The following is a 13,296-nucleotide window of genomic DNA, read 5'->3' on the forward strand; positions in this document are numbered from 1 at the left end:
CAATATCTGTGCACAGGCTTGCCTAAGAGGTCGATTCCTGTCAGTGTGTCCTCCTTAACAGCTCTGATTTACATGGTGATCAGAGCGGCTGGGCAACAACTCCCCCATGGTCAAATAATACCCCCACACACACGCGCGCGCACACACACACACACACACACACACTCATAGAAACATAGACACTCTCTTCGCAGTGCGGTTTATGGTTGCAGAAGCTCCCATTAGCAACGGCTCATAAAACCTGCGACTGTTGGTCTGTTAAACACTGCTCTGAGAAGGCACACAAGTATAAAGGTGCACACAGTATTGTACACGTGCATGTAAGTACATATACTCACAGTTACACAATTATCCCATTTTTTGTACAAAACTTTTTGCTTAATCCAGAATGTAAAATTTTAAATCATCATTTGGAGACAGTGAAAACCTTTTTTAGGCTATTAATCTGAATTTTTCATTTAGAAAAACATCCAAAATCCAACAATAAATGATACAAAACATAGAAAAATCCTCAAATTTTACTTACTGGTTAATCAATCAAAATTGTTGTGATTAATTTTCTGTCAATCAGCTAACTGTTTCTGCACGAAAACATTTGAAACTGTACTTAAATGTTTTTGTCCAGTTACCTTTATTGTCCGTCTAAAGGAAGGAGTTTTAATATTTTTGACAGCGCCTTCATAATGACGTTCTCCTGAATACAACATTTCAAGTTACAATAAAGCACTGATTGTCTGAAAATGTCAAGTGATAGAATAAAAATAAGACATGATGATGCAAAGACACCAGATTGCATAAATACTCTTTCAAGGTATCTAAACTCACTCCATGTCACTCCAGTGTGTCTTGCCAAAGTGTTGAAGAATCACAGTCCCAGTGGGAATGCAGTGTGTAACCCTGCCAAATGTTTGTGCCACACTCAACACACTGAGCTGCGCCGGCTGTGAGGCCGCAGTTATTGTGCAGTGCTTGTCCTCCGTTCTGTTAATGGCTTCATCTCACTCACTCTGGTGAAAGAGAATGTCACCAGTTCAATTAGGAATGGGATGAAGTGTGTGTGTGTATACATGTGTTTTTTGCATGTGTGCGTGCAAATGTGCAGCTGGTCCTTGGCTTTCAAGTAGGTTGATAGTTGCGCTCAAGCTACACTATCCTTACTACTCTGAAAAGGTCATCTCTCCTCTGTGTGAGTGTGTGTGTGTTTGTGTCAGCTAGCAGGCCTGGTGTGTGGCTCTCTCTGAGTAGATGTGTGTGTAGTGAATAAATGGAAATGTGGGTCTTGGAGATAAGCAGCTTGTTGAGAGCAGCCTCCTCATGTTCAACTGGGTTATGTACCTCAGGCTTCAGAGCATGCTGTGATTACCTCTAATGAGTAACACTGAACCTCGTCCTTCACATTCAGGTTACCAAGTGATGTTGTAAACAATACCTTATAATCTTAATTGTTTTTCTCACATATAATATCTTTATACCCCCCCCCCCCAAAAAAAAAAAAAAGATGGAGTGGAGAGAGAAAGAGAGACAAATAGAGAAAGTAATGAAAGACAAAGCAAAACTGTACACTGCGTGGAATGAATGTGAAATCATTTGTTATGACAAGCATTTTGATATAGTAATTATCTGTTGTATAGGTGTTTCTGTTATTCATTATTGAGTTACCCAAGAGAATTTACATTATGTGTCCTGCTGCGTTGATGATAGATTATTATGCACTCTTAATGAAATCATTCTTGCAAAGGGATATCCCATGCCCGCATTGTCACGTAAATCCCCCATTGTATCAGTTTTCCATTTAAATTATATTAGCTAATAACGGTCAGATGTTTGAATGATCTCTAACATAGCAAAGCTAATTTTACATTTAGCGACGCAGACACAACCACCTACCGATATGCTGTGACAAATGAAAAGATGTAAACCGCTGACGTACAAGTTGCAAGGTGCTTTAATGTGAATGCAAAAAAACACAGGGACACATCTAGGTGGTATATAAGGCATAATGTCCATCACAAAAACCTGTTACACCTGCTCCTCTCCTTCGTCTCTTTTTTCCTTTTATCGTTGAATTCAGCCTCCCCTCCTACAGCCATTTTTGTCCTGTTTCCTTTTTAAAGATTCTGTATTATTCCCAAAGGCCTCCTCTGCTGTCCTCTATTCTCCTCAGTCTTGGCTTCTCTGGCATGCCCCCTCTATTTTCTGTCACTTCTTCTCCTCTGTGCTGCCCCTGTCTGATGCCTCCCACCTGATCTCCTCCTTCCATGGTTTTCCTCCTTATGCCAGAAGAACAGAAGAGCTGACACAAATTCCCAGGGCCACAATATCTGATTGAATTAGGGCATTTGCAGAGGATGTGAGGATGTTGGTCAGATGAATTTCTGATAGCTGTGTGTATATGTGCATGTGCGCGGGACAGTGACATTAATATATTGGAGCTGTCAGCTGAGTTGAGGATTGATTTCTTGCCACTAAAACAGACACATGGCAGTTTGCATGAAAGCATTTGTATTCAGGCTTGGCGAGGCAGTGCGTGGTGGCGTGCTTTGTCATGAATTGGAAAGCATTTGTGGAACGTTTGTGGGTTTTTTTGTTTTTTTTTATTTTGGGTGTGTGATGGGGAGAGGTTAGTCCCCAACGGGGAGATCAAAGCTCAGTTTGATGGATTGAAGCTCAACGTGTTGTTGAAAACCTGTCTCCAGTGATGCCCTTGGTGTAGACAAAGATGGTAAGGGCCTTTTTCTAACTCTTTATTTCTCACCCTTCCTTCCCTTCCAGAGGTCCTTCCGTTCCTTTAGTAACGATGACCGCCATGTCATGGCGAAACACTCCACCATCTACCCCTCCTCTCAGGAGCTGGAAGCCGTTCAGACCCTGGTGTCCACTGTCGAGTGTGCCCTCAAACACGTCTCTGATTGGCTGGATCAGAGCAGCAGAGAAACCCACAGTCAGGTTGACAGCCAACCAGCAGACAGCACAGAGGAAGACGATCCTGGCGAAGAGCCCAGCGACGAAGCTGAAGATTCCAGTGACAGCTACAGGTGGGGTTGTGACACATTGTAGAGCTGTCACCAATAATTGTTTTTTATTCCCAATTATCTTTTATTATTAATAGCTTGATTGGTTAGTCTGTAAAATCTCAGATGCTTGATGTAGGAGGCAACGTTTTCTCGTTTGTCTCGTCAGACCAAAAATCTCAAATATAACAGATCGACATTTTAGAAAATACACTTATTTGCTTTCTTGCTCAGAGTTCGATCCAGAGGAAATTAACTGAAAACCACTTGGCATCTCTGAGCACAGTCTCCATGGTTGGCTATCTTCATGAATCTTTTTATTAAGGGTTCACTACTTCTCATTAATAAGGTCTTGAATTGCCTTGTCGGGTCTTATTTTGCAACTTTAATTGGCACCTCATACTTTAATCTGTTAATCAAGCAGTTACTGACTGAAGATTACATAAAATATTGATACATATTAAAATATTGTTTGACTCTCACAAAATCAGTTGGGCCTTTTGCCTGCAGCGTGATTTATTAGACATAATACAAAATATGAGTGACTATGATTGCTTTTAAATCTAGACATCACAAAAGTAATTTTCATTTCAGATTTCTGTAATATTTTGTTAACTCCCTGAGAGCCAATCTTAGATTTTATTGAAAAAAGGAATGTTGTAATGTCTGAATTTTTCAGCTATAAATTGAAATATTTTTGTTTGGTTTTTTTTTGTTGTTTTTTCAAAAGCAGAGAGTCCAGCAGTGGTGGCGCGCTGTGTGGAGTGATGAGGATCGGCCTGGTGGCCAAAGGCCTCCTGATCAAAGGCGACATGGATCTGGAGCTCGTGCTGATGTGTAGAGACAAACCCACACAGACACTGCTGGACACTGTCTGTCACAATTTACCCACGCAGATTGAGGTTAGAGACACACACTAACACTCACAGATCCACACGGATGCAGATGCATGCTTACAGACACATAATGCTACTTCCTAGTCTCTGTCTTTCGTTTTCTATTACACATCCTGCTCATATACACACACAATTGCATCTTGGCCTTGCATCAAACCTTCATCGTCTGCCAAATTTAATCCAAGAAAGATCTATTTTTATTGCACAGTCCTCTCCAATGTCAGAAATCAAGCTATTTGGATGAGCTTCCACATTTCATGAGTGTCTGTGCTTGAATTTGCCAAGTCTCACTACTATGTGCATGTATATAAGTTCATGCGTGAGTGGAGGAAGAAGCGGCGTGAGTGTTGGCATAGGCAGGCAAGAGACAGCAATGTCGTCAAGTGAGAAGTTGAGAGGTGTTTTAGTATGTATGAGTCATGTGTGATTAATGCTCCAGTCACTACCTCTGTGTCATGTTTCCTCATTAACAAGTCATGGCACAGAAATTAAGCTCCTGATGTTCATACGCACACAGGATACAGAACGCATTGATACCAGCAGTACTGTTGGGCCCTATGAAATCTTCCCAAAGTCTGTGTTTTCTCTTTTAATTTTTCTGAATTTTCTGAATCAGAAAGAGTGTCTAATCGTGTGCTGGATGAATAATTCAATAAGAATATATTCCAAATTTAATTAATGTCAGTTTGATGTAATACAACACTATTTTTTATTAAACGATTCCTCTGCAGGACAGCCTCCATGTGCAGCTCAAACACACGCAGTAAGAGGGTCTGACAGAGGCTGCTCTAACTTTCAGCCAACACTCCTCCTTGTTTACAATACTTGACCAGAAACGGACGTAGTCTTTTGATTTTTGTCTGACACACACAGCGACAAAGTCTTCAACAAATGTCCTGCAGCTGCCGATGTGTCTGCACAAACTTGATTTTGTTGAAGTGATCAGCTCTTGTTAGCGTGCTGCCTCTCTCGCTCTCTCTATGAGGACTTCTGTAATATGTGTGTGTGTGTAGGTATGGAAAACACAGATTTTTACTAATTGCATCCACACTTTGGCAATTTCTGCAGTATTCTGCATTTTACAGTCGATTCTATTTGTTTTATCAAATTCCTTAATTCCATCTATGTTTTCTGCATGTGGGAATTGTTTGCTCATAATGTCGAATGATCTAGAAATTACATTGTATTGACTTTTTCAGTTCCCTTTGCAAATACCTTAAATAATTTGTTCCATCCATATTGTGGCAGCCAGATGCATTTTTGCATTCACTAAAAATCTGTTAGGAAGGAAAGTATTTAGCAATAACTACGAAGCTGGTAAAAACTCCCCAACCTGTCTGGCTATGCCGAAATTACTCAATGAATAAATTCTGCCCCTGTGACTCTTCTCTGCTTGTTCGCTTTAGCGGCTAAGTGGCGTAAGACACAGAATGACAGGAAGGAAAGATGTGTGTGTGTGTGTGTGTGTGTGTGTGTGTGTGTGTGTGTGTGTGTGTGTGTGTGTGTGTGTGTGCGCGTGCTTGCGTGTGTGTGTGTGTGTGTGTGTGTGTGCAGGGAGGTAATCTCATGTCTCGGCCCAGTGACCAGGGATTCTGATTTTCTCAACAGAGTCAAATGGGATGTAGATGCTCATTTAAGCAGTGTCGGAAACACACACACAGGCACTTGTTTTTGCCACTTAGGAGGACACTGCATTGACTTACATGAATTTCCTGGAAGCTTACTTTAACCCTAACCATAACTGTTACATAGTATACCTAACCCTAACCCTCACCCTAATTCTAATTAGTTATTGCCCAGCAATGTAAATAACATGAGTACATAGTACATACTCATATATGAACACATAGTCCACTTGCAAATAGAGCAAAAGTAAGTGCAATAGAATCAATCATACCTACTGTACATGCACTTACAAAACATCAAGGGCAGTCCTTGACTCATTATGTGTTTTTAGTCAGACCTTGTGTTTATTCAGTATTTATAGTTGGTTGATGTGTGTTCATTGTGTGTCTGCAGGTTGTTCCAAAATATTTTTGTTGCACAAATTTTGTAGCTTTATTATGTCGTTTGTTTTTCACATGTGTGCTTAAATGCATGTGTGTCTCAAGTGACGAATGTGGCCACTGTGTGTACAGGCATGAGTTTGTTATCATCACAGGAGTGACCACAGAGGTCAGCAGTAATTGGTTTCTTCAGAATGGGGGCTGAATTAAGCATAGTGTACATACAGAGAGACAATTTCACAAATGGATATGTGACACTGAGAAACAACAGAGGTAGACATGCAAACAGACGTACAAACACAAGCTCATTACATCCACTGCTTGTATAAGCCTACATACTTCACATCATTACATCATGTATCATCACATTTCTGTTATGATGTTGGGACAAGCAAGTTGCAGTTACTTCTCACATTTGAAAATGCTGCTTTAGTTCAGCATATTCTGAAATAGCAAGCGATAAGGTGTCCTTAAAAACTCTTTTGAGGTCTTAAAATAAAATCAAGGAAATTACGATCACAAATTATCTTAAATTTACCATATATTTTTTCTAGGTATTCAGTTTGCAGAAGGGACCTTTATCACTGATGGGAAAATTGATAGAATGTGTATTGGTTTCATTTGCTTATCTTACTTATCTTCTCGATATCCTCAGTTGTGGTTGCTAGCTAGCTAACAAAGTCAGGGATGAACAAAGATGGGGAAATGCAAGTTTAATAACATATCGTAGGAGGAAGATAAGTTTTGGAGGTCGATTGCACCAGCAGAAAACAAAGCAATGTGTAATTTATGCTGAAAGATTTTCACCTTGGGACCATGCGAGTGAAAGCCACGGAGTACCACATGAAATATGAAACCAGCAGCTAGTGGGACAATGCTAATGCCGGCATTGTTTGCACATAGGACACCTGAAACTTCTGACTCCCTCACAGCTTCTCACAAAGGTGCTGTAGGTTTGACACATAGTGTGCAGGCACCAGTCATTCAGGTTGAACAATGACATGTACTAGGACTCAATGAATCATCTGTCTTTTTGTATCAAAGACATTTTTTAGATCTTAAATTGTATTTGACCTTTAATTTGACCCTGTAATCAGGTTATCTAAATTATCATACCTGGTGATGTTGTTGCAGCATCTGGAAGCAGCAGCAGGCTTACATATATTTTGCTTCTACTTTTTCATCTGCACTGAGTCGTGTTGTGACCTTGGCCTCTGACCACCCAGTTATGTCTGTCTGACACATGACAGAAGCTGACAGAAGAGAAATATGAGGTCACAAGCTCCTTGCCCGAGGCAGCCATTTTGGTACGAACAACAACAGAGCCCAAACTCACACTTAAGATTACCCTCACCTCACCGGCCATGAGGGAAGACGAGGAAGAAGAGGAGGAGGAAGAGGAGGAGATGGAGAATGGGGAGGAAGGAGAGGAGGAGGAGGAAGAGGAGGAGGACGAGGAGGAAGTGGAGGTGGAAGAGGAGGAGCAGGAGAAGAAGAATGGGCGAGGTAGGAACACAGAGATGGGAGAAAACACAGCTTGTAGTTTTTCCCTCATTCTCAATCCACACACACAAACACACAAACACAAACACACACACACACACAATGCCATTTTATGTTGTATTTTTCTATGTTATAGAACTCAACTGTTTTTATTACGCTCAAACCAGAGGTTTGACCTCATAACACACAGGAACGAGCTGTTGAACTGAACTGGTGTTCAGTCTAATAACAATCTTCCCTCCCCATCCCCCCCCAGTTTTCACGGGTAGCAAGAACTGGTTATAATTGGTTGTGGGAGAGGGGAACAGGAGAGCAAGGCCAGCGGGCCAGCGCAATCAATAACTGAGCAATAGCGAGCTGCCCATCCATCCTGTGGCTCCCGTCCAACTAGGCACTCAGGTCTCAGAGAGAGATGAGAGATAGCATGGAGGTTAGCCGTACATCACGGCAAGTGCCATGGCAGGATGGAGAAGGCCGCTCGTATTTTCTCTCGTGCGCACCAAGAAGAGCGCAGAGGCATGCGACCACGCTGCAGAGAAGCCACACACACATAGTTTGTACCTGACAGATAAAGATACCTGTCACACTGGATTTGTAATTGCTCAGATTTCATCAGGCACCAGTGGAGGTTGAGGGATGCGGTTCGCATATTAAAAGGCAGGACCTAATACTTTTACACATTAACGCACAAATTGACACATCAACAAATACCTGCAGTGTTGTCCAATGTCAGTACCTCGTCTAACTCTTCTCTGAACTCTCTGAAAGGCACAAACTTGTGCACAACAACGTGGCACATAGTTAATAAGAGTGACATCTATGCACTTTTGTTTGAGGTTAACCATGTGTGTAGAATGTTTGAGTGAGCTCTGGATATTTTACTGAATATAAGTTGCACTTATATCTATGAACATATATTGCATGCATGCTCTCTCAGCTCAGATGCAGCTCCCTGCTCTGTGTGGTCACAAAGGGAGGAAGGGTGCTGTGACCGTAAATTAGAGGAGGCACAATAGAAATGGGTATTTTGAAAATCAGACAACACAGAGGGAGATAATGATAAAAGAAGAGCGCTGAGTGAGGGAGCGGCCAGCAGAGCGTTTGAGTGAACCGTGGGAGGACAAGCAAGAGGAGAAAGACTATAATGATCCACTAGTAGCGACGTGGTCCCACGTGCAGCTGGGCTGACTCTGACAGACCTTGAGATACACCATTATACATCACAAAGAAACACAAATGCACACCGCTGCATGCGTTGCTCCTAGAGGAAGAGCATAATAACAGCCAGATGAGTTCAGGGATAATGTGAGATAGATGTTCTCGTGCTGCCACCACTTATTAGACAAATTTGACATTTCAACTTAATATGTCTTGAGGGAAGGATTTTCTTTTCACGGGAGAGTGATGAGGAAAAAATGTACCTAGTTGTGTTTTCATAGAGACCCAAAGGGGTCTTTGGTGTGTTTTATGTCCCACACAATAAACCCTATTTGGTCGCACTCATTCATACATAACTGCGATTGATTCAGCTCGCCTTGCATATCATTGGCTTCTTGCTGATTCTTAAGTAGCAGAATATGTAGTGAGAGTGTAGTAACTCAACCAGCCTGGTGTGTCGGGCGCCATGAATCAAACGCTCACATATAAAAGCGTAAGAATGCTCCTCTTTTACCAACCACGATGCTCTGACTTAACCCTGCCTTGATCCCTCCTGTGTGGTGTTTGTCTGAGACTGGGTCAAACTATCTTCGATTTTTTTTTTTCTTGTTTTCTTTTCAGTTCTACTTTAGGAGCGCTTGATTCTGTGTTTGCCCGGTCAGGGTCTTGAATGGCTTTCTCTGCACCATTTCTCTACGAGTCTGTGAAATCAAGTGCACCTTAAGTAATCCAGAAGAAAATTAAACACCTATTTTGACTCCTGCCTGGTGCAGACTGGATCAAAATAAATGAAATCCTCTTCAAATACATGAAGGAGAGATTGATTTACTTTGCTGGGCACAGTGAAATGTGTCCCAACAATGCCCACACATTAAATCAAACACTCCTTAGGTATTTGTTTGGTGTATGTCTGTGGGGGGCTCTCCATCCCACAAAGTTGTCTCTTCCCTTGGGACCCTGGTTGCTCTCCCTTTCACTGTTTTTGTCAGTGACTGGATGGATGTGAAATACTAAATCACTGTTGAATAGCGTGTGTAATTTTCAACACATGTATGCATACGAGGGACAGTGCATCCTGTGTTGGTACGTGCTAAGGATGTCAACATGTGGTGCAGTTAGCACATGTTAGACTGATCACAGTGTTGAAAATGACACGCCGTTTAAAGAGTGAGGAGACGTTTTTATGAGCATTCATCACGGATCTGTGAAGTGTAGAGAGTCGGCACTTTCTACAAGGAGAGAAACAACTCAATGGCATGAAAAGCACCTTGTATGTACCAAAATATCCATGCATGTGTGTGTGTACGTGTGCATTCACACACAGTTTTCCAGTGTGTCTGCATACATTCACACACGCACAATTCAAACACACACACTCAGACAATGACGTGTGTGTGTTTTACGTTCTCTATATTGGGTTGTTATTGTTTTGTGGCAGTGTTGGGTGCTGCTGCGCACAGAGTGGAGGCTGAGGAGGAGGAGGGGGAGGTGCTGGATAGACACAGATGTCTGTTGGCCCTGGCAGCGCTGCGACACGCCAAGTGGTTCCAGGTCGGCACCCACTCACTTCCTGTCTTCCTGCCCGATGCTTATTGTAGCCTGACGATTCAGAGGGAATACACTCACTGTCAGATAGTACTGCGGTGCTTATTATATCCACTCAGTTTCAACTTATCAAGAATAGATAGAAGTGTGGACAAATTGCACATTTTTACTAACTTAAATTTACATATATATGTTAGAATGATTACAAATTATCTAATAGTTTTAAGCAATATGGCCAATGAATCTATGTTTTTATGCTTTCTCATATCCAGTTTAGCCCACAGGATGTTGTTTTACAACATACTGAACAAAAATTGCCAAATATTACAAAACAGTTCCAAAAATACTTCTTCTAAAAAGCGTATTTTTGCTATATACAACGTTGCATTCCATCCACTTATATGTGAACTAGAAAAAAGATTGTATGAAAAGAATGTAAGAAGTATCGTAAGGCTACAAAAGCAATTGTTGATACTTGTTTTTCTTTTTGGCTATTATGTGAACCTGCCTGCTCTGTAGAGTATGTCAATGCTTCCCTTTGATTCCCCTTTCATTCCCTTCCCCATCTATCTCCCAACTCACTTACCTTACTGACAAAAAATAAGTCCAGAATGTAGGTATTTTCTGAAGACAGACAACATTCTTAGTGAAACATGTTGTGTAAACTAAATTCAAAATGTTTAGTGTCAAACTCAGGATATTCCTTCTCTGTGGGGAGAAAAGTATGCAAAGTTTTAGACAGATACAATCACTTCATTATGTGGCTTTGTGGTGTAAAGCAGGCTGTTATCTGTACATTATGTGGTTGCACAAATACCACTCCTCTGCACTCAATTTGTTTCCTTCCTCCCTTTTTTTCTGTTTAATCTTCCTTCTTGCATCCTTCTGTCTTTCCGTCTTCTCCCCCATCCACCCCACTATCTCTCCCAGGCTCGAGTGAACGGGCTCAAGTCCTGCGTAATCATTCTCAGGATACTTAGAGACATGTGCAATAGACACCCCGTCTGGGAACCTCTCAAGGGATGGGTGAGTCTTGTGCTGTAATTGCCTGTGTTTGAGTGTTAATCCTATGGAGTAAAAATAACCTTGAAGTTTTATGCATTTTGATACTATTATGTGCATTTGTGCATTATTTTAAACTGCCCTCCATTTCGCTACTAATGGGAGTTTCACATTTTGATTGAATTTTGAAGAATTGTGCTCAAATGTCAGTAATTGTCTGATTACATAATATGATGAAGAATTACAGTGCGCACTGTAAAAGAGAATCTCATTAAGATCTGATTGATAGAATCAGAATAGAATATAGTCTGGATAGCGAGAAAGGTTAATTATATTTAGTGGTATATATATATATACAAGTGTGTGTGTAAGTACAATAAAGTAACAAATAGTGATACCTATTGTATGAAAAAGGTAAATACCGTTTATGTGCACAACCTTATTTTCTTCACAGTTGCATGTCTGTCTGTGTTTGTGCATGTGTTTGTGTGTTCTTGCAGCCCTTAGAGCTTATCTGCGAGAAGGCAATTGCCACTTGCAACAGACCTCTTGGGGCTGGAGAAGCCCTGCGTCGAGTCATGGAGTGTCTGGCCTCAGGCATACTGCTACCAGGTATGGAGCCATGGTGGAGGAATGAATATACAAAAAGATGTGAAAATCAACAGCGTGTGTGTTTTGGTGCAAATTACTGGCATTTCCAGTGACTTGAGCCAGGGAACAAGCTAAATTCGGGTAGAGGAGCAGATACATGGAAGCACATTTTTTAGCTGTTGCTCTAAGAGAGGTCGAGGCATTATCGATGACCCAGCAGACCACAGCTGTCTGAGGAAAGCAGTCATTATGAGAGCATCTTAATTAGCAGCAGCTGAAGGGCTTCTTCACAACATGTTCTGCATCTTTGCAAAAAAAAATCAATTATTCAAAAGTATGTGAAAGCTGAGTTTCATTTTACCTCTTTAAAAAAAAAATGTTTGGATGCAAAACCAGAGTGATGAGAGCAGGTAACAGAATCACAATAGCAAAAAAAAGTTTCTGTGAATGTTTTACAAAATGCAAATAGTGTTGTTGTTTACGTTTAATTTAAAGGGAAAAATATTTGTCACATTGGCAGGAGAATATTTACTTACCCACAGTATTCAAATTTCCAACAAATGTGGCACTGCTGGAGCTTGGGGATTTTTACCTTTTAAATTAATTGACTGGTTTGAATAGCTCACTGCCAGTTTGACCGCTTATATCCTGACAGTGAAGCCTAATTAAACTTTGCTGAGCGCCATTGTCAGAACACAAAGTGACAACAACTGACTTTGTGTGTGTGTGTGTGTGTGTGTGTGTGTGTGTCTGTGTGTCATTCTTTGTCGCCTCCCCCAGGTGGTCCAGGTTTGCACGACCCATGTGAGAAAGAGCCAACAAATACACTAGCTAACATGACCGACCAGCAGGCTGAGGCCATTACCTACAGCGCGCAGGTACACACACACACACACACACACACACACACACAAATGTCAGCTAAAGACACCGTTGTTATCACCCAGCTGTACTCGCTGCTGTCAGTGTGTCGGAATCAGTAAGCAACAAGCCTATTACCAGCCGAAAGACCCCCATCACTGCCCTAACCACACAATCTGTATCCACACACACACTTGCACGAGCGTGCATATGCGTCTCCAGGAAGAGCTGTGTGGTGCTGCATTTTAATGATTGGTGTGGGAAACTGTTGCCATTGTAAGCCATAAATCCATTTCTGACACCCTGAGGACAGTATTTGCGTGCATGCGCTGTGGGCCTGCGAGCTGTCATGTCCTTCTTCACACACACACTCGACCGAGCAGGGCAGCCTCTGAGCCGCATGGCTTAGTGAATCCTGCCGTCCATTTCCTTTGAAGGCAGCCCGAACGAGGCTGGAATGTCAATGGGGATAATTGTATTGGAGCAGATACAAGTGCAGATAGGAGAGAGGGAGTTGTTCTGTCAATGAGCTTCGCCGAGCCTCATGAATATCTGAGACACTCTACCTCCCTAATGGATTTATATTAGCAAGCCACTGTGTGCCATCCTGGGTATCGCTCTGATTGTATGTGTAGATGTAGGATGTGTACAGTAGGTCAAGAATGATGAATGAACATACAGGCACACTGATCTGCTGATGATATTGATGTCAAGAAGGAAAAA

General features: G+C 41.7%; 1 protein-coding gene across 2 annotated transcripts in view; it reads left to right on the forward strand.

The window, feature by feature from the left end:
• LOC121622865 (spermatid perinuclear RNA binding protein) overlaps positions 1 to 13,296 on the forward strand; it is a 74,269-nt gene that overhangs the window by 50,488 nt on the left and 10,485 nt on the right. The window contains exons 4-10 of one of the 2 annotated variants that reach the window (XM_041959903.1): positions 2,773 to 3,035; positions 3,742 to 3,913; positions 7,164 to 7,419; positions 10,013 to 10,125; positions 11,050 to 11,145; positions 11,622 to 11,733; positions 12,493 to 12,590. In XM_041959903.1, coding sequence (XP_041815837.1) covers positions 2,773 to 3,035; positions 3,742 to 3,913; positions 7,164 to 7,419; positions 10,013 to 10,125; positions 11,050 to 11,145; positions 11,622 to 11,733; positions 12,493 to 12,590 — 1,110 coding nt within the window. The remainder of the gene's footprint in view (positions 1 to 2,772; positions 3,036 to 3,741; positions 3,914 to 7,163; positions 7,420 to 10,012; positions 10,126 to 11,049; positions 11,146 to 11,621; positions 11,734 to 12,492; positions 12,591 to 13,296) is intronic. The other variant, XM_041959904.1, reaches the window with a different exon arrangement.

The sequence above is a fragment of the Chelmon rostratus genome, chromosome 19 (assembly GCF_017976325.1).
Source record: "Chelmon rostratus isolate fCheRos1 chromosome 19, fCheRos1.pri, whole genome shotgun sequence".
NCBI lineage: Eukaryota > Metazoa > Chordata > Actinopteri > Chaetodontiformes > Chaetodontidae > Chelmon > Chelmon rostratus.